The 20,064-nt window shown below is 56.9% G+C and overlaps 1 protein-coding gene and 2 long non-coding RNA genes across 4 annotated transcripts in view; 1 reads left to right on the plus strand and 2 right to left on the minus strand.

Annotated features, from left to right (window-relative positions):
- Positions 1-8,720, plus strand: part of LOC115277248 — a 21,980-nt gene extending 13,260 nt beyond the window's left edge. The window contains exons 3-7 of the long non-coding RNA XR_003902322.1: positions 868-1,042; positions 6,590-6,785; positions 8,216-8,347; positions 8,452-8,530; positions 8,686-8,720. This is a non-coding gene — a long non-coding RNA (uncharacterized LOC115277248). The remainder of the gene's footprint in view (positions 1-867; positions 1,043-6,589; positions 6,786-8,215; positions 8,348-8,451; positions 8,531-8,685) is intronic.
- DHX37 (DEAH-box helicase 37) overlaps positions 1-17,108 on the minus strand; it is a 26,733-nt gene extending 9,625 nt beyond the window's left edge. For both annotated transcript variants that reach the window (XM_029921257.1, XM_029921258.1), the window contains exons 1-12: positions 16,914-17,108; positions 13,149-13,318; positions 9,626-9,738; positions 7,773-8,091; positions 5,678-5,826; positions 4,576-4,668; positions 3,013-3,109; positions 2,058-2,171; positions 1,782-1,883; positions 1,439-1,553; positions 279-374; positions 39-121 (exon numbers count right to left, since the gene is read on the minus strand). In XM_029921257.1, the coding sequence (XP_029777117.1) occupies positions 39-121; positions 279-374; positions 1,439-1,553; positions 1,782-1,883; positions 2,058-2,171; positions 3,013-3,109; positions 4,576-4,668; positions 5,678-5,826; positions 7,773-8,091; positions 9,626-9,738; positions 13,149-13,318; positions 16,914-17,019 (1,557 nt within the window). In that variant the 5' untranslated portion in view covers positions 17,020-17,108. The remainder of the gene's footprint in view (positions 1-38; positions 122-278; positions 375-1,438; positions 1,554-1,781; positions 1,884-2,057; positions 2,172-3,012; positions 3,110-4,575; positions 4,669-5,677; positions 5,827-7,772; positions 8,092-9,625; positions 9,739-13,148; positions 13,319-16,913) is intronic.
- Positions 17,109-19,092: 1,984 nt separating this feature from the next.
- On the minus strand, positions 19,093-20,064 carry LOC115278158. Its single transcript, XR_003902728.1, has 2 exons — positions 20,017-20,064; positions 19,093-19,912 (listed from the first exon to the last, which is right to left on the minus strand). It is a non-coding gene; the product is annotated as an uncharacterized LOC115278158 (long non-coding RNA).

The following is a 20,064-nucleotide window of genomic DNA, read 5'->3' on the forward strand; positions in this document are numbered from 1 at the left end:
AGCCTCGGGGCCCCAGGCCCCCGCGCGCCTGTACACACCGCTGCCTGGGCCTTCCTCGCCCTCGTCCGCGACTTCTTAAACTTCCGCGTTTCCTCCACTGAATCTTCTTGGTCTTCCTTTTCTGCAGGAAGAGCAGAGTGAGCAGGGCAAGGTCTTGAGGCCACACCCAGTCACCAGGGCTCTGTTCTTCGCTGCCCAGAGCAAGGCCACCGCACGGTGCGCGCAAGGGCACTGGCTCTCACACGGGGGGCTCTCGGGGCCAAGTGCGGCCGGGGTACCTGGCGGCCTGCGTCTGGCGTGCGGGAAAGCTCTCCTCAGCCTGCGGCACAGCGCATGTACCTCCGCCTGCCCCGTCAGGAACACCAGGATGCCGCCTGCGGAGAGAGCCAGACCCCTCACTACCCGGTCCTACCTGGAGCAAACGTCTGCTTAGCAGCCGCCACCTGCCGGGAGCTGGGCGTCAGCAAGAGCCAGTCACGGCAGGACGGAGTGACACAGGCATGCACGGAGGACGTGTGTCAGGGAGCTGGACAGAGCTGCTGGACAGAGCTGCCACACGCCCAGGCTGTCCCACTCCTGGGCTGAAGGGGGATGGGGGAGGGGCTAGGGCAGGGGGACGGAGACTCAGTGTTTAAGGGGGACAGAGTTTCTCTTGTGGATGGTGGGGGCGGCCGCACAGCACGGCATGCCGCAGACCCCCCGCGGGGAGGGTCACACTGAAGCGAGCCACGTGAGTCGTGTGCTTGCCCGGCGCACAGAAGTTACGCTTACAATACGCTCTGATCTGTGCGATAGCGCCGTCTGAAAACACCGCGTGTACCTTAACTTTGAATGTTGCTAAAACTGCTAACCATCCTAAGCTTTCAGGGTTGTGACCCCTGCTCAGAGATCACTGGAACAGATACCCTGGAAAGGTTTGAAATTCTGCGAGAACCACCAGGATGTTGGAAAAACGGCCCGACCGACTGGCGTGACGCAGGACTGCGACGGATCTTAATTTGTAAAGAACGCCGCTTCTGTGAAGCACGATTCAGCAAACGAGGTAAGCGGGCGTTGTGAATGCGCTAAACCCACCAAATGATACGCTTAAAAACGGTTGAAACAGGGGGCACCTGCGTGGCTCTGTCGGTTAGCAGTCTGACTGCAGCTCAGGTCATATCACGGTTTGTGGGTTCGAGCCCCGTGTTGGGCTCTGTGCGGACAGCTCAGAGCCTGTGTCAGATTCTGTGTTTCCCTCCCTCTCTGCCCCTCCCCCACTCATGCTGTCTCTGTCTCAAAAATAAAATAATAAAAAAAACTTTTTTTTAGATGGTTAGAATGGTACAACTTATGTACATTCCACCCCCGGAGGCAGCCAGCGGGGGAGGTGAGGCCCGGGAAAAGGCGGCAGGCAGGGCCTGGGAGTGGAGGGCCGGGCCGTCTGGTGGCTGGTGCTCACCTGGCGGCAGCATCCGGTGGATCTTGCAGACCTTCCGGAAGCACTCGCCGCTGTAGTCTTCCAGCGGCGTCCGTTTGTTGAAATGCACCGTCACCGGGAACTGCCTGGACTCCACCTGGGACACATGCCCACGGAGGCACCGGGGAGGGGGGGCGGGGGGCTGAGCTCAGTGGCCCCTCCCCTGGCCTCTCCGACCCCGGAGCTCTCAGTTCCCCACGGCCCATGGTCTCAGCCTCCACCAGGAGAACAGGGCCTTGTGGGAGTGGCCCCGGGACTAGGGACCAGGCGTCCCACAGTGGGGAGCCCTCAGGCCCCGTCCCACCCCCGCCGGCCCGGGCGCTACCTTGATGACCGGGGGCGGCTGGGCAAAGAGCCGCTGGTTCTGTGTGAAGTCCTCCACCCGCAGCGTGGCCGACATGATGACCAGCTTCAGCGGCAGGTGCCTCTGCGGGACACACGGGGTGACGGACGGAAGGGTAACACAGCCAGACCCAGGAGTCCAAGGGGGAGGAGTCCCGGGGGGCTGCTAACCTCGGGAGTCACAGTCCCGCCCCTGGGCCCGGGGGACCCTGTCCTCTCTCGCCTGACCCCTGCATGCCACCCCTCCCCACCGCCCTACCTTCGCCCGGAGAGACACGATGCGGGACAGGAGGCCGATGAGGATGTCCGTGTACACGCTCCTCTCGTGGGCTTCGTCGATGAGCACCACCTTGTACCGCAGCAGCAGGAAGTCCTGGGGAGGGTGGCGCAGTGAGGCCCGGGGCCCAGGCCCCTGCCACCCAGCCCAGAAGCCCCCGAGGAGCCCCCTTCACAGCTGGCACCGGTCCTAGAGCACCGGTCGGGGGGGGGGGGTTGTGACCCCAGCCATGTTATTTCACCTCCCTGTGCCTGCTTCTCCATCTGTAAAATGGGGCAACAGGACCCACTTCACAGGGCCACAGGGAGGTCCATGACAACACGATCCGTAAAGCACACAGCCCGGGGCCTGGCGCCGGCAGAGAAACTGCTGGAGGAAGGGCAGCTACCGGTCATTAGAGGCAAGCTCCCAAATCCAGATGCCCGGAGGGAAGGGAGGGCAGGCGGGACTGGGATGGGGGGTGGCGGACGGGACCGAGGACATTGGGACAGCGTCTCCCACACAGAGAGGACCGTCGGGAACCAGACTGGAGCCACATTCACAGCCCCCTCCCTGGGTGGCCCTGCCCGGCCTCATGACAGGAGATGGGCGTCACCTCTGCCCTCCCCAGAGACCTCGGCCCAGGCGGATGCCACACAGCCAGCCAGGAGCGCTGCACGCGTGGCTGAGGGACACAGTCCCTGAACCAAATCCCAACAACGTGAGCTCCCGCTCAGCGAACGCCCCATGCGGAGGCGTGTTCCCACATCACACGATTTCTGTTCAGGACGATTGCGTGAGGAAGGTCCCAGCTACCAGATCAAGAAGCGGAGGCTCAGACAAGGGAAGCACCCTGCCCAGGTGACCCGGTGGCACTCGGCCCGAGGCTGGCACGTGGACTGCTGGGACCGCCCACCCCGTGTCGGCCGGCTGCGCTGAGACAAGACGAGCAACCGACCTTCTGGATTTCCTTGAGCAACACGCCATCCGTCATGAACTTGATCCTGGTCTCCTCCGTCACGTTCCCTTCGTATCGGATCTGATAGGAGACGACCCTGCAGGGACAGGGGACAGGCTGCGGCTCGGGGCAGACACAGGGCCGCACAGAGACCAACGGGAGATGCCCAGAGCAGTCACCGCGCCCGGTCGCCACGTGACGCGGAGGGGCGGTCTCGGGCCTCTGAGGAACAGGTCGAATGAACGCGGACCTTGGCCGGAGCGTGATTTGAACAACCAGCTGCGAAACTGTTTAGAAGAGAGACGGGCGGCTCGGGGTGTCGCGAGCCTCAGCCACGGTGTGGGGGCGGCAGCGGCCTCAGTCGCTCCCTCACAGACATGACACGCGGCCTGGATCTCAGCAACAGCTGGAGAACGCAGTTCTCCGACGGCAGCTGTGAACCCCGGGGCCCGGGGCACACGGCCGGAGCAAGGCCGGCCACCAGCTGACCATCACCAGGACTGGGTGTTGGGTCCACAGGGACTCACTCACTACACTTTCTACTTCTGTACGTGCCTAACATTTTCCACAACAAAAAGCTAAAAGGGGGCGCTGGGGGGCTCAGTCAATTAAGCGTCCAACTCTGTTTCGGTTCAGGTCATGATCTCACGGTCCGTGTGATCAAGCCCCACGTCGGGCTCTGCACGGACAGTGCGGGGCCAGCCTAGATTCTCTCTGTCTCTCTGCCCCTCTTGCTCTCATTCTCTCTTTCAAAATAAATAAACGTTTCTTTAAAAAAGTTAAAAACGATGACCAGAAAGGGCAGCTTTTTAAGTACTGTTATTTTCCACATACACCATTAAACAGAACAGGAAAGATACAGAAAAGGTAAAGAATACGAATGATTCATGCACGAGTCGGACAGGAGCACAGACGCACACAGTCGCTTGTCTGCACCCACGATCGTCCAGAACGACCCACAGGAACACGCCGGGGGCACCGGCCCCACAACGTGCGAGGCAGCACGCCTCCCCAGCTGCACGCCGGGCCAGGAGGGCGGGCCGGCCCACAGCAGGTGCTGCTCGGTACATAACCAGGAACAGGCAGGGCAAGGGGACTTTCTCGGTTTTAGACCACGCTGGACACACTAAGGCCCCGGTGTGTGCAGGGTAAACGCGGCCCCCCGGCCACGCTCAAGGGCGGTCTGCCTGCATTGCTCTGTTTTCCATATCGAGTCCGGCAGCCGCACTCGGGAGCCCCGCCGAAAACTCCGGGACGAGGCGGACCGTTAACTGCCCGCCCGCCGCTCCGCTCCGGCCTCAGCCCCAGTCAGAGCCTCGGCCTCCTCAGGGCACCGTGCGAGAAGGGAGCCCAAGGGCCGTGGGCTTGTCCTTGGCCTGTGGCCCCCTCCCCAGGGAGGCCCAGCTGTCCAGACTGCAGGCCCTTGGCTCAGGTGCAGAAACACCACTCCCGCCCGGCACCCTTGGGACGGACAGCGCACAGAACTGCTCGGCTCCCACGGGACAGCGGCCCAGGCCAGGCCGGGGACCCACTCCTCCCCTCCTCCAGAACTCGAGCCCTCACCGCTGTGACAGATTCATCTCCTTGGCCACTCGCTGGGACATGGCCACAGCAGCCACTCGGCGGGGCTCCGTGATGCCAATGATGCTGTTGTCACTGCAAGAGGAAGACAGAACACATCAGCCGTGCTCGGGCCCGCTTGTCTGTCCCACGGTCACTCGAGGTTCTGCGTCAGGACTCCTTGTACAGAGTGGCCCTCCCTAGAAGGGACACGGCACCGCCTGGAGGCAAAAGGGGACAGCCCAACGGGCCGCACGCAGACGTCGCGGATGGGAGGCTGGGGCCAGGCTGGCTTGAAGCCAGTGAGCACGTGCTCCGTGAGACGTGGGACCCGCTGAGGGGCTGGCGCCTGCTGTGCAGTCCACAGGCCACACAGAAGCCCGAGGCCGGACTTCTAGAAAGGTCTGCTTACTGCGCTGCTTGTGGCTGCTGTCTGGGACCGAATTTCGGGAGGGTTCCCGATCCTGACAAGGGGGCTCTCCGTGCCTGGACTGTTTGTACAAACTGTGGTTTATCCTGAGCACCTGCACCAGGCAGGGGGGATCTGACCCCAACCCACACCCTGGGCGCTCAGCTTCTACGCGGCTGGTCTGGTCCCACTTGCTGCTTCCGTGGGACCCGCCGGGCAGAGGGCTGTGAAAGCCTGTGCCGGCTCCTCCCAGACTCCACCCTGCGCACCTGTGCCCTCTGCCCGCCCTGTTTCGAGTCCTTTTGCTCTAAGAACTCCCACATGTACAACGGCACGCTGGGTCCTGTGAGCCTTCCCAGCAAATCAACGAGCCTGGGGTGGTCTTGGGGACCCGTGACCCACACGGGCCAAAGGTGCCAACAGGAGGTGACGTTAATAAAATACCCCGCCCACGTGCCAGGGACCCATCTGAGCCTTTTACACAAACCCTCTCATTTCCTCACATGACACCCGTGTGAAGTGGGTGCAAGGACTGCACGGGGACACCGAGGCCCAGAGAGGTCAAGTAGCTTGGCCAAAGCCACACAGCATAATGCCTGAGCCGGGATTAGGGCCCTGGGAGCTCCCCCTCATGGTAACTGCCGGAGATCACCCGAGGGGCCAGCGGGGACCCCGTGGCCGGCCCCTAGCCCCCACCTGCTGTAGCCTGCTTCGTAGAGGAACTGTGGCACCTGCGTGGTCTTCCCGCTGCCCGTCTCCCCGCACACGATGACGACGGGGTGCCCGGCCACTGCCTCCATGATCACTTGCTCCTCAGCGAGAATCGGGAGCTTCAGCCGTTCCTCCTGGCAGAGAGGAAGTCAGCGCCGGGGACATGGGGGGGGCCCGCAGAACGGCAGAGGGGCTCGGCGAGGCTCCAAAGGGAGGTGTGGCTTCTATAAAGGTGGCCGTGGGCGTGCGGATGCCGGGAGCCCTCCTAGCAAAGTCGGCGAGGCCCTGCCACGGGGGACAGAGGCGGCAGCGGGACCTCCCGTGCCACCGCGGGTGCCCTCGGGGACAGCCTGGCGCACACAGGGGACCCTTGGACGACTGTGTGGGGCTGCTTCCTCGTGCACGGATTTCCCGTCAAGTACAGGACGAGGGGCGCCTGGCTGGCTCAGTCAGTAGAGCGTGACCTCAGGGTCCGGAGTTCAAGACACACGTAGGGCGCAGAGATTACATTAAAAAAAAGTACCGAACTATACATGATTCCTCTCCCTTGTGATTTCCTTAGTGACGTTTTCCTTTCTCTACCTCACTTTTATTATAAGAACACAGCATCTGATACATGTAACGTATGAAACACACGTGGATCAACTGTTTTGTGTCACGAGGCTTCTGGTCAACAGCAGGCTGTCAGTAGTTACGTTCTCGGGGGTCAAAAGTCGTACGTGGGTTTCTGACTGCGGAGGGGGGTCAGAGCACCCCCCCCTTTGTTCAAGGCTCTGATGCATTACCTACTGAAGGAGTTTTACAAACTTACACCTTCACTGCGTGAAGCAGGCTAACACGTGAATTTAAAACGTTCTGTTCTGTTTCTGTTCTACTCTATTTGTTTCAAAAACAAAGTGCTGGTCCCCTCACGACCCACGGATGGCGTGACCCTCAGCCTGCAAACACTGCCCAAGAGCAAGTTCGGCAGGCGCAGAGAATCCTCTACGTGGAGAACACGCGCGTGCCCAGCCGCACAGCGCGGTAGGTGAGGGCAGAGGCGGAGACGACCCCAAACAAATGGGCCTTCGACCACACGCGCCGACACGGACAAGTGAGTCTCCGAAACACAAAACGGATGTAACCAAAAAAATCAAACTGCAGGGAGACAAATGACGTGATGTCATTTAGAAAAAACAGGCAGAGCTAAGTAATGACAGTTTAGGGGCACGAGTGGGGAAAAGCCACAGAGAAAGAACGGGGACGAAGCATGGGGTGGGGGCAGCCGGGGCACGGGGGGGGGGGGGGGCCCAGGGGACTGTGGGAAGCAGATTCCCGCCCCACCAGCAGCCATCTGACGGCACCTGAGGTCAGTCCCTGCAGCGGGAACCCTGGGGCACGCCGGCTGGCTTCTCAGAGCCGCCAGCTTGCCCTGATTATACACGAGCACATGAACATACCAGGAGCTGAAACCGGTTTCAATGAATAGAACTTACTCTTACCTAGAACCCTGCACTGATGCTTTCTTGTTTTTCACCCACTGAAAGGAAGGAGCTGGCCGCATCCCCCCCGTTTCCACCATACAGTCTGTGGTCTGCAACAGCCCCTGTAGGACCCAGGAGGCCTCCTGCCTCAGGGCCTTTGCTCGTCCGGCTCTCTGCGAGGGGCAGCCCCTCTCCTCCGCGCCTGCCCGTCTCCGAGCTGCTGCCCTAGATGCCTTCCCAGGCCCTCCTGCTCTCCCCCTTCCCAGCACCCAGTCTCCTCCATGGCTCCTGTCCCCGTTCACAGCAGTGGGGGCGCGGCCAGCTGCCTTCGCCCTGCGCCAGGCCTGCCCGCGTGCGCACCTGCCCACACGCGCACCTGCCCACACGCACACCTGCCTGCATGCGCACCTGCCCACGTCTCTAAGACGACCCTACAGGCAGGTGCAGTCACTGCCATCACGGGCAGGGACACTGGGCCACAGAGGGGGATTCCACCCGCCTGAGTCACAAGGATGCCCCTTTCCGCACCCTCAGCCGCCCCCCCCCCCCCCCCCCCCCCCCCCCCCCCCCCCCCCCCCCCGCAAGCTCCTCACAGGCACAGACACAGAGCAACAAACCTGCACTTCGGGGGAGCGGTTCACAGGGATGAAGACGGCCGGCTTTGCCGGGGGCCTGGCCACGGCGGAGGCTGGGGCCTGAGAGGGCTGGCCGCCGGACTCGGTGCTCCCGGTCCCCTGCCCCAGCGGAGCTGGCAGTGTCCCCGCACCAGCCTCCTCCACCGGCTCCGCGGCAGGGGCCTCGGGGGCCTCAGACTCCACCGAGGATGCGGATGACTCGTCTTCTGTCTCCTCTTCTGTCTCCATGCGGGAGCGCTTCCGGCCGGCCCCGCTGAGGCTGCTGATCCTCTGCCCCGGGCCTTCGATCTTGTCAGACCTCCTGCGGGGATGGCCGGAAGTCAGGCGCAGGGCCCGACGGCGGGCCAGTCAACCTGGCACAGCTCTGTGTTACTGTACGCCCCTCAGAAGCCAGGATTCAAAGGACACCCCCTTTCCCACCTCAGGGCCTTTGCACTTGCTGTTCCGGCTCCCCGTGTAGAAGTCCTCCCTCACTCCACTCAAATGTCACCCATCAGGGACTCTGCCAGCTCCCTCCACCCTCGTTCCCTCACTATGCTCCGCCGAGTGCAGAACACGTACGTATTCATGTGACTGCTGCGCACCCCACCTTGTGATTAGGATGCAGGCTTCCTAAAGGAGCTCACTTATGATTTTACTTCCGGGTCCCTTCTATCCTCAGGGCCTAGAGGACAGTATGGGACACAGTCTGCACTGAGAGCAGCCACAAGCACACAGTGCCTACAGGGAGGAGGCCGACAGTAAGACCACAGTGCTGGGGGGGAGGGGGGAGGGGCACGTGGGCTCCGCTCAGGGTCGCGTCCCGTGGGAACAACCACTGGCGGGGCTCAGGGCCAGGTGGGAACCCGGATTTTAATGTGAAAGCAAATCCTTTCTCTTTCATTTCTTTTTGAAGGTTTAGATTTGAGACAGAGCAAGAGGAGGAGGGGCAGAGAGAGGGAGAGAGCGAGAATCTTCAGCAGGCTCCCTGCTCAAGGCAGCGCCGGATGTGGGGCTCGATCCCAAAGCCCTGGACTCACAACCTGAGCCAAAATCACAAGTCAGACGCTCAACCCACTGAGCCACCCAGGTGCACCCCGCCCCCCACCATCTAACTGGTGAATGTCGGTGGCAGTGGGTGGGACAGTGTCTCCCTAGAATTCACGTCCAGAGACTCAGAACGAGACCTTCTTGGAAACGGGGTCTTTGCAAATGGAATTCAGGTCAGATGAGGGCACCGTGGATCAGGGGGGGTCCTGAATCCACTGCCTGACATCACAAGAAAAGACGCAGATGCAAAGGAGGCCACGGAAGACACGGACACGGAGACATGCTGGGAGACAGGACAGCGGAGGCAGGGACCGCGGTGTCGCGTCTACAGGAAGGAACCCCCAGGTCGGCCACCAACCACCCGAACGCTGGGGGAGAGGCGCGAAACGGCCGCCCCAGCTTCCACGAGAGAATCCACCTCCCCCGTTTCGGGGCACCCGGCCTCGGGCGCTTCGGGACGGCCGCTGGGACACTGAGCGCACCCGCAAAACCCCGAATGCCTGCTCAGCGCCGTGCGAACCAGACCGGACCTGCTAATACGCCGAACGGAACCCCGATCCCCGACCTCCTGAAAGCCCCGCCCAGCATAATCGTCTGCGCCTGAGCCGGAGAGGCGGCTCGCAGGCCCCGCGGCACAGGGGCGGGCAGGTCCGCGTGTGTTGGCGGGAGTCACTGCACCGGGGCCCCCACGTGGCGGAGGAAAGTCGGCACAACGGCCACCGCAAATGCCTTTTCTCCTTGGTCACCCGGGAGCCCGCCCCTCCCACCCCCGCCCCCGGGCCCTGGCAGGAGGGCCCCCGACTCACTGTTTGACGCGGTACATGCGGTCCCCGGTGCCCAGCTTGGACGTGGTGTAAAAGAGTTTCAGCTCGGCTTCTGATACCTGGACTTCACTCAGCTTCTGCAGCATCTCCGCTCGCTGGGGAAGGAGATGAGAGCGTCGGACACGCGGCCGGGGACTGTCCCTTCAGAAAGGGAGGGGACCTAGGGGGAGACCCTGGGGGCTCAGTCGGTGAAGCATCCAACTCTTGATTTTGGCTCAGGTCACGAACTTGCAGTTCATGAGTTCGAGCCCCACAGCAGGCCCTGAGCTGACAGCCCAGAGCCTGCTTAGGATTCCCTCTCTGCCCCTCCCCTGCTCGCACTCTCTCTCTTTTTAGTTCTTTTAATGTCTTTTATTTTATTTTGAGAAAGAGAGAGACAGAGAGTGAGCAGGGGAGGGGCAGAGAAAGAAGGAGACACAGAATCTGAAGCAGCCCCCAGGTTCTGAGCTAGCTGTTAGCACAGAGCCCGACGCGGGGCTTGAACCCACGAACTGTGAGATCATGACCTGAGCCGAAGCCGGCTGCTCAACTGACTGAGCCACCCAGGCACCCCTGGCACTCTCTCTTAAAAATAAACTTAAGAATTTTTTTTAAATTAAAAACTATAAAAAAAGAGATCACTTGAAAAATAAAATTAAAAAAAAAAAGGGAGACCCTGCCTCAGATTTTGGCCTTGCTAACACCGAGGCTCTTATTTTTAGTTTAAACTTTTTTTTTTAACATGTATCTTTGAGAGACAGAGCATGAGCAGGGGAGGGACAGAGAGAGAGGGAGACACAGAATCCAAAGCAGCTCCAGGCTCTAAGCTGTCAGTGCCGAGCCCGACGCGGGGCTCGAACTCATGAACTGTGAGATCATGACCTGAGCCAAAGTCGGCCTCTCAACCAACTGCCCCCCAGGTGCCCCAGACCTAGGCTTTTAAACCCAAGGTCCGATTGAGAAGCGTGTCGCGGCACTGCGGTCTTCCGTTAACGTGAGCCGGGCGGCTCCCCACTCCCGGGACGGAGAAACGAGGGTCTCTCTGCATCACTGTGTGTCATAAGCGATTCTCCGCCGTCCAGATGCCCATCCGCAGGAGACCGACTAAACGAAGGAGGGTCCACGTGTACAAGGCAGGGCTCCCCAGCTGTGTCACCGGGACCGGAGGCTCTCGCGTGACAGGGCAAGCGGTCCCTGCGTCACCTTCAAGAGAGCAGTGTGTGGGGGCAGGGAGAGCTGGCCTCTTTCCGCTGAGGTTTTAATTCCTGAAATCACATATACGCATCTTATATGTGTTTCCGCCTATGTGTTTTGCAATCAACAAAAGGAAAACCATGCACAGAACAGTGAGAAAAAAAACACTGCCCAGGATGAAAAGGAGACACTCAGGATGGTGAGTCTCCCTGCAGAGAGGGCCCCGGGGCTGAGTGTCAGGGCTGCGAGCAGGGCACCCCGCGTGGTGACCCTGATGGGAAGTCAAATGCGAATCCCAGGAAGTCTCCAGACTGGGGTTTCTCGGGCTCCGCACCGCAGCCATCGCGGCCAGAGAACGCTCGGTTGTTGTGTGAGCTGCAGCCGCGCAGGGGCACCTCGGGCTCCACGCCCCCCACCCCGGGCCTCCAGACGTGGCTGGATGTCCCGTGGGGGCAAAACCATCCCTGCCTCAGATCCAGACACCACTTCCAGGGCATTCGGAGGGCGGACGGGGGTATTTAACTTCACCGCACAGACGAAGGTTCACAAAACACACTCTGGGAAACTGCAGACAAGCAACCCAAATTCCTTCCACAAAGGACAAGGGGGTGGAGGGTGGGGGGAGACAAAAAAAAGATGTGGGTAGGGGAGCATTTATAAAGCAACCGGAAGTTTGACCATTTGCTGGGTAGTTGATATTTTTTAAAAATTTAGGCGTGCTAACGGTCTTGCGGTTATTTTAAATGGCGCTTACTTTAGAGATACGGTTGGAACTGGTTATGGATATGTTACGCGTAGGAGGCTGAACGGTGGCCCCCGACTCAAAGGATACAGCCGTGTCCCCGGATGTGCTTCTGTTTGGAAACAGGGCCTCTTCGGATGTAATTAAGTTAAGATCTCGGGATGAGACACTGATTATCCAGCTGGGTCCTAAATCCCAAGACAAGCATCCTTAGTAGACCCGCAGAGAGGATGGCCACGTGAAGACGGGCCAAGGACGCCGAGGGCCACCCAAAGCTGGTGGATCCAAAGCTTTTGCACCATGATCTCAGACTCAGGCTTCCAGAACCGCAATGGAGTACGGCCCTGTGGTTGTACGCGGCCCAGGCGGCGACCCTCTGCCTCAGCAGCTGCAGACGCCGATACAGATGTGTGCTTCCCAGGCTTTGAACAAGGAGGTGGGAAAGTGGCCGCCCGGGGGGACCGTGGGCTGGCAGCCGCTGGCGCTGGTGACGAGGACCCGAGTCCAGCACCCTAGGATCTCTGCCTCTGCAGACATTTGAATTTCCCGTGACGAAATTTGTACCGTAAAAAAGTATGAAGGGAGGGGCGCCTGGGTGGCTCAGTTGGTTAAGGGCCTGACTCTTGATGTCGACTCAGGTCACAATCTCACGTTTGTGGATCTGACCCCACATCCAGCTCTGTGCTGATGGCGCGGAGCCTCCTTGGGATTCTTTCTCCCTTTTTCTGCCCCTCCCCAACTCATGTTCTCTCTCTCAAAATAAATACATAAACTTAAAAAGTATTTATAGGGGCACCTGGCTGGCTCAGTGGGCTTAACGACAAACTTCAGCTCAGGTCATGATCTCATGGTTCATGGGTTCAAGCCCCGTGTCAGGCTCTGTGCTGACAGTTCAGAGCCTGGGGCCTACTTCAGATTCTGTGTCTGTGTCTCTGCCCCTTCCCTGCTCACACTGTCTCCCTGTCTCTAAAATAAATAAAACATTAAAAGACATTAACAAAAATATATACGGGGCACCTGTGTAGCTCAGTCTGTTGAATGTCTGACTTTGACTCAGGTCAAGATCTCACAGTTCATTAGTTCGAGCCCCATGTCGGGCTCTGTGCTGACAGCTCAGAGCCTGGAGCCTGTCTTCAGATTCTGTGTGTGTCTCTCTCTCTGCCCCTCCCCTGCTTGCGCTCTTTCTCACTCTCTCTCAAAAATAAACATTGAAAAAAAGAGGTTTACATTCTCCAGAATAAACTTAAAAAATGAATGACACAGATGACTGATTAGGACAAATAAGCAAAGATGAGGGCGCTGACACTCAGGCTCCCCCATTAACAAGCACGTGGCCTCAACAGACCTGGGCCCGTCAGCCCGGCCCGGGGCGGCTCCTGGACGGCCCGACGCTCTGGAGCCATGTCAGCCACGGGAGGCCATGGAATTTAAATTAAGATTTCATCACATAAAAAGTTCAATTCCTCAACCTTGCTTGCCACACAGGCCCTGTGACTACTGTAAGCGATTACGCAGACACAAAGCATGCCCCTCATTCCGGAAAGTTCTACCAGAGGGATCCACGCACAGACCCTGATACAACAGGCGTACCTGGCTCTTCTTCTCCTTCTGATCTAAGATTTTCTGCAGCATTTTCCGCTCTTTCTTGGTCAGAGGCTTCTTCTCCTTCTTCGCCAGAGGAGGGGCTTTGGGCTTCTTTTTCTTCTTTCCCGGCAAAACGAGCGCATTGCTTGCATCAACTCCTTTCAGCGTGCCCTGATCTGAAATGACACACCTGTCTGAGCCCCGGCCCAGGGACCAGAGACTGCAGAGACCTGCGGTACCCAGCATTCAACATCAGTGCCACTGGCTCGGGCGGCGGGGGTGTGTGTATGTGTGTGTGTGTGTGTGTGTGTGTGTGTGTGTCCCCCCGTGCCGCCTCTCATGGGCACCCCCCACCCGTGTGCGAGCCCCGAGCAACTCCACAGCAACGGGGTGCAGGACCGTCACGGTTCACTCAGCTGTGTACCCATACCCAGCACCTGCCACGCGGGCCAGCGCACCTGCACCCTCCTGGTTGGGGGAGGGGGGCTGGGAGGGAGGGCACACGAGACAGCGGTGCTCCCCTCAGACTCTGGCCTGCTCCTGGCGGAGCTGTGAGGCCCACACTACTTTCGGAGCGCTGGCACAGCGTCCTCCTCAGAAATGCGGGCGACTAAGCCCCGATTTTGTACATATCTATTTTTTACTTTTATTTAAAACAATTTTTTCAATGTTAATTTTTGAGAGAGAGAAAGAGGCAGAGCACGAGCTGGGGAGGAGCAGAGAATCCGAAGCAGGCTCCAGCTCTAAGCTGGCAGCACAGCCCACGAGCCGTGAGATCACGACCTGAGCCGAAGCCAGACGCTCAACCAACCGAGCCCCCAGGCGCCCCGGGCATCACACCTGTTTTAAATGTCGCAGTCGGAAAGTATACAGTCTAGACCCAAATTTGGCTACCACATTACTCTTCAACTCAACCTGCTGGGGTCCCCTCGCCAGCATTCTGCAGGGGACCCTATCGGACCCTTACTATCTCCTCTGGCTCCGTCCGTCTTGGTGTCACAGAACGCAGGAGAGAACGAGACAATTTCAAGCAATCCAAGCGATCCATTCTGCAATTCTCACACGAAACAGAATTAAAAGCAAGAAAAGAAAGAGTGTACAGCCAGCATTTCCCAGAGACTCCAAATCGTGTGTCGTGTAGGTGACAGGTGAAAGCATGGGCTCGTGTGTGTCCTGATTGCAAGATTTCTTGGTTTTGATAGATATAAGCCACACCAACAGCAGCCCTTTGGGACCCTCAATTTTTAAGAACATAAAAGGGTCCTCGGTCCCAAAATTTGAGAACCGCGGTGCTATAGACAAAAAAAAAAATAGGGGATGTGATAACAGCAAAAATCAGGAAGTGGGTGGTGATGTTGGTCGGGGAAGGCTCTTCAAAGGAGGCAATGTGACGTATGGTTTTTTTATTTTAATTTATTTTTGAGAGAGAGAGAGAGACAGCGCGAGCAGGGGAGGGTCAGAGAGGGAAGGAGACACAGAATCGGAAGGAGGCTCCAGGCTCTGAGCTGTCAGCACACAGCCTGACACAGGGCTCGAACTCATGAACTGTGAGATCATGACTTGAACCGAAGCCGGACTCTTAGCCGACTGAGCCCCCCAGGTGCCCATGATGTATGTTTTTATAAGTCTCCTGTTGGCCCCTCAGGAAGGCAGGGATGATTGGAGATGTCCTGAGGTGAGAAAGAACTTTCCTCAATCTTTGGGTCCAAGAGACTCAAGGTCCTCTGCTCCGATCACCTCCTCCAAAACTCTGATAGGGAGCAGGCTGGCTGGTCCTTCCAGATCCGTTTTACAGAAGAGAAAACTGAGGCACGGAAATGTTAGGCTGTTTGGTCAGCCCCAGCCTATCCGTGCACCTTCTGAGGAGGAAATCCCGGCTCCAGATTCCCACTCTGACATTCTCTCTGGTCACCGGGCTGCCTTTCCAGCCCAACGAGAGCGTCGAACAGGCGACCAGCCAGGGGTCAAGGGACGCAGCTTCTTCCAGAAGCCCTGCTCTCCCACATCCATCTCGAGAGTCAAGGCCCACTGTTTCCTCATGTTTAACTCAGCTTGGACCTCAGAGCACGTGCACGCAGCTGGGTGAGTCCGACCCTTTTCGGGAGCCTGCACGACGCCTCTGAAAGGACTCACTCACTTGATCTCACCTGTCCTGCACAGCTGGCCCCATCCAGGTCACGGACAGCTTCCCACAGGTCCCCCTCTCCTTCCCTGATCCCGAAACATCTAACGTAGGTGGCGGTCATCCTCCACGGCACCCACGACCTCGCTCTCCAGAGCCCCCCTCCCCATCGCCTCCTCCTCCAGGGCAGGACTCATTCCCTCAGCTGGCGAATCTGGTCTGGCCTTTAAATGAACAAATACCAGGGCGCCTGGGTGGCTCAGTTGGTTAAGTGTCCGATTTCAGCTCAGGTCGTGATCTCACGGTTTGTGGGTTCAGGCCCCAAGTCCAGCTCTGTGCTGACAGCTAGCTCAGAGCCTGGAGCCTGTCTTTGATTCTATATCTCCCTCTCTCTCTGACCCTCCCCTGCTTGCGCTCTCCCTCAAAAACATAAATAGAAAAATGAATGAACAAATAGTATCTACTCACAGATGACTCCAAACTCCCATTTCCGCAGGGATGGGCCTCTCTCAATCAGCTGCCTGCCTACCCGGCCGCCTGGATATCGAACAGGAGCCCCAGACCACTCATCTCCCAAACCTGGTTCTTGGTCTCCCAAGCTGCCCACCCTTGCCTTCTCCACCCGCCTGGGAGTCATTTTCGAGTCCCTCTTCTTGGGTGCACGCCGCCAGCAAATCCTGCGTGCTCCACCGTCAAACTGCAGCCTGAACGTCCCCAGCTCACCTGCTCGCTGGGTGAATGAACCAACAGGCTCCTAACCAATCGCCCTGGTTCCACGGAACCTGCTGCTGCTTCTCCGCTGCACCGCAGCCACAGGGATGCTGTTACAGCATAAGCCTACGTCCCCCTGGGGCGCTAAGCCCTGCCCTGGTCCCAGTCCTCCCCTCGGCTCCCCACGGGATCCTACAGGATCCTACCCCCATTTCTTCTTTCACCTCCACCCAGCCATTCTCGCTGCCTTCAGGCCTTGACTCAACGCTTTCTCCGGGAGGCCTTCCCTGCCCACCCTACGGGAGGCTGCAACCCACCCAAACACCGACTCTGCTTTGTCTCCTTAGTATTTAGACCCTCACAACATCCTGTATAGCCTACCTGTCTGCCTTGGCCTGTCTCCTCCCACAAGCATCTAAGACTTTTTTTTTTTTTAATCTCTTCCCGTTATGTCTCCTAAAATTAAGTCCTGGCGGTGCCTACTAACAAGGAATCTGAGAAGAAATCTCAAGCAGCCGAGCTGAGCAGACAGGTTTGGGCTAAACATACACATTCGGGGGTCGCTGGCAAGACTGGACGGAATTGCCTTATTTTATGGCCCACATTCCCCAGGCTGCTAACCTAGGGCTGGGGGTACCTGGCCGGCTCAGTGGGAAGAGCACCCGACCCGTGAACTCAGGGTCCTCCTATGTTCGAGCCCAACGCTGGGTACGGAGATTACTTACATAAACAAAACTTCAAAAAGTAATAAACTAGGGCCGGACTCCATAGGGGAGAAAGCCCCGGGACTGTGCCAAATTCACCGTTAAAACCACACTGTCACTGTCTCGCCTTCTCTGCATCATCTCAGGGGAGGTTCCTCCCGGTTCCCCCCGCCCCACAGTCGCGGAGACCTTCGGCCCCTCCCCGAAACCCAGCCCCCGTCCCGGATGCCTTACCCTCTAGTTCCAGCAGGACGGGGGGCGGCTCCGGGGGGCCCTTCGAGGGGCCGGGGGTCGCCTGCTGGCGCCCCTTGACGTTGTAGCGCCGGCGCAGCTTCCCCATGGCGCGGGGTCCTCAAGGGGTTACAAACGGCAGCGGGAGCGGGGCACCCCAAAGCCCAGCCCACGTGGGTTCCCGGGCCCTAGATCCGGCCGCGAGACTTCCGGGATGCACTCTCGCGAGAGCTGGAAACAACGTCTGGGGGCGGAGCTGTAGGCGGGGCCTGCTGAAGGGCGGGACGGGACCAGGTTAGAGGCGGGAACAGGCCTGAGGTCACCTGGGAGGCCTGAGTTTAAGCTTGGGCCGGTGCGCACGTGGTGTCGGCTGAGTCTCTAAATCTGAGTTATCTGCCAATACTAACTTGGCTACTTGGGAGGAGGACTGTGTGGTCACCATTTCAAATATAACCTCGCCCCCACCGCAAACTACTTCTCTTTTTTTTTTTTGCTCATTTGCAGTTTGTTATTCCTATAAGAAACATAATTAGTTGTGTAGTAAAAAGGCACAAAATATTTCCATTACAGGAACAGAAGAACTAAAAGAAGAAAGCATCCATTAGGCGGCTTTAAACTCTCATTAGCATATCACATTGTCTGTAGTGCCCTCGGAAATAATGTATTTTCTGAATCCTGTAATTACCTTGTGTGCAGAACAGTGCAGCATTTTTCGTGTTAAAAGCATGAATGCATTAAGGGCAGACATTTAAGTCACCTTATGAAAAACAGGTGAAGACATTCGGATTTATTTTAGAATTTTATCTTAATGTTTATTTATTTGAGACAGAGAGTGTGCTCAAGCCTAAGAGGGGCAGAGAGAGAGGGAGAGAGAAAATCCCAAGTAGGCTCCCCAGTGTCAGTGCGGCGTCCAGCGCGGGCCGAACTCACCAACTGTGAGTCCAAATTCAGGAATTGTGGGATTGTGAGTGGTAGGCTTAACCGACTGAGCCACCCAGGACCCCCTTATTTTAGAATTTTAGAAAGGAACCTAGAACAAGATCTGACTGTAAAGTAGGTAAGCAGTAAATAGTTACTGAATGTAATAAACGAATGAATAAATGAAGAACATGATTGTATAAGCTTCCTTCTTCCCCTCAAATTCAAAAGTACATCCCTACAAACACACAAGTGGTCCATGAGAGGACTTAGTGCGTGTATGAACATGTTGATAAAGTGACATATTGCATTTCAGGGAGGAGAGAGAATAATTAGCATATGAAACTTCTGGTTTCGTGGGTTTTATTGCTGGCAATGATACTGGTCTGCAGTTTTTTGTTTAAATATGTTTAAGTAAATAAAAGTAAGGAGGTAACAGTAACTTCTCCATAGTTTTTTATATACCAAGTATTATCTCCAGAAAATATAATGTTGTATAAAACAAGAAGGAAAAGACATAGAGGCAACTGGGTAGCTGAGTCTGTTAAGCATCTGACTCTTGACTTCAGCTCAGGTCATGATCTTATGGTATGTGGGTTTGAGCCCCGCATCTGGCTCTGTGCTCATAGTGCAGAGCCTGCTTGGGATTCTGTCTCTTTTCTGTCTGCCTCTGCCTCTCTCTCTGTCTCTCAATAAACTGGAACCACCCCCCCCCCCACAAGACATATATACAAAAACGTGGCTCTCATAAATATGTTGAAAAACCAAACACAGGGGTGCCTGGGTGGCTCAGTCAGCTGAGCATCCGGCTTCGGCTCAGGTCATGATCTCACAATTTATGGGTTCAAGCCCTGAATCGGGCACTGTGCTGACAGCTCAGAGCCTGGAGCCTGTCTTCAGATTCTGTGTCTCCTTCTCTCTCTGACCCTCCCCTGCTCACTCTTTCTCTCTCTCTCAAAAGTAAATAAAACATTAAAAAATAAAAAGAACCAAACACAAAAGAGCATGCTGTGTGATCCCATATACATAAAGTTCAAAAACAGGCAAAGTTAAGTCCCTAAATTTTGGAGGGGAAATAGTGAGTTCCCCCAGGAAGCTGTTATTATTCCATTTCTCCATGTGGGTGCTAGTTACCTCATGTGTTGTTTAAATTCGTAAAGAAGCATGTTATGATTTCAGTATTTTCTGTGTATATGCTCTACTTCAGTAAACGTTTTCCTAAAAAATAAGAACTTAAAATATATGGCCAATAAATACAGAAAGCTTCACCAAGAATCCAGAAAAGTGTAATTTCAAAAATAAAGTACAAGTTTTGTTTTCCTGGTTATCTCAAAAAAATGGTTGGACTCCGTTTGGTTTAGGCCCTTGTGATGCATTTGGTTATTATGGCTTATCAGCGTTTTAAAATCAAAAATCTTTCTTCACCTCGTATACCATTTATTTATTGAAGAAACGGGGTCGTGCGCCCTGTAGAATGCCCCACATTCTGGACTTGACTGATGGCTTCCGCTTCTTACTTTCTCCTCCGGCCCCCCATATTTCCTGTAAATTGTTGGTTAGCTTTAGAGACCAGATCGGGTTAAGGTTCAAAGTGTTTTGGCAAGAATCCAAACAAGGTGGGGCAGGTATGTACTTCCTGCTTCTAGGGTTTGACCCGTCCAGGTCAGGACCGCGGGGCCCCTCCATTTTCAAGTTGGCCACCAAGCATTCACCTCTTGGTCTCCGCCTCTTGGTGGCCAGCGCCCGGATCCATCTTTCACTGAGGGCTGCAAAGTGATTCTCTTTTTGGCTCCCTCCTCATCTGCCAGCTGGACTTCTCTTCAGCGAACTTTCTCTCCTCCCCCGTTTTGTGATGCTGAAATGCAGTTGGTCAGGAAGGGCAGGAGGAAGGCCTGACGCTCTCACTTTAATTCAGAATTTCGGAGAGAATGAATGGATGGGTGAGCTGGTGCCCGTGCCGTCGCCAACGGTGGCCACGGATTGGGGATCAGTATAAATTCAGGGACATTCACGTATCTGGTTTTCCAGTCAGTGACGGTCATCATCCTTGCCGAGGCCGTTGCAAGTTTTACCAGCACAGCCTCCTTTTGACAGAAAAGTTAAAAATAACAATTACTATTTTTTTTAAAGGTCAACCACCGCCCCCCCCGCCCCCCTCCCGCTCGGCGGGGGCGGGGAGACAAAGCACCTCCGGCCGCACTAAGCGCTCGCGGGGGTCGTTGGCCGGCTCGCGGGC

This window comes from Suricata suricatta, chromosome 14, assembly GCF_006229205.1.
Source record: "Suricata suricatta isolate VVHF042 chromosome 14, meerkat_22Aug2017_6uvM2_HiC, whole genome shotgun sequence".
Classification (NCBI taxonomy): domain Eukaryota; kingdom Metazoa; phylum Chordata; class Mammalia; order Carnivora; family Herpestidae; genus Suricata; species Suricata suricatta.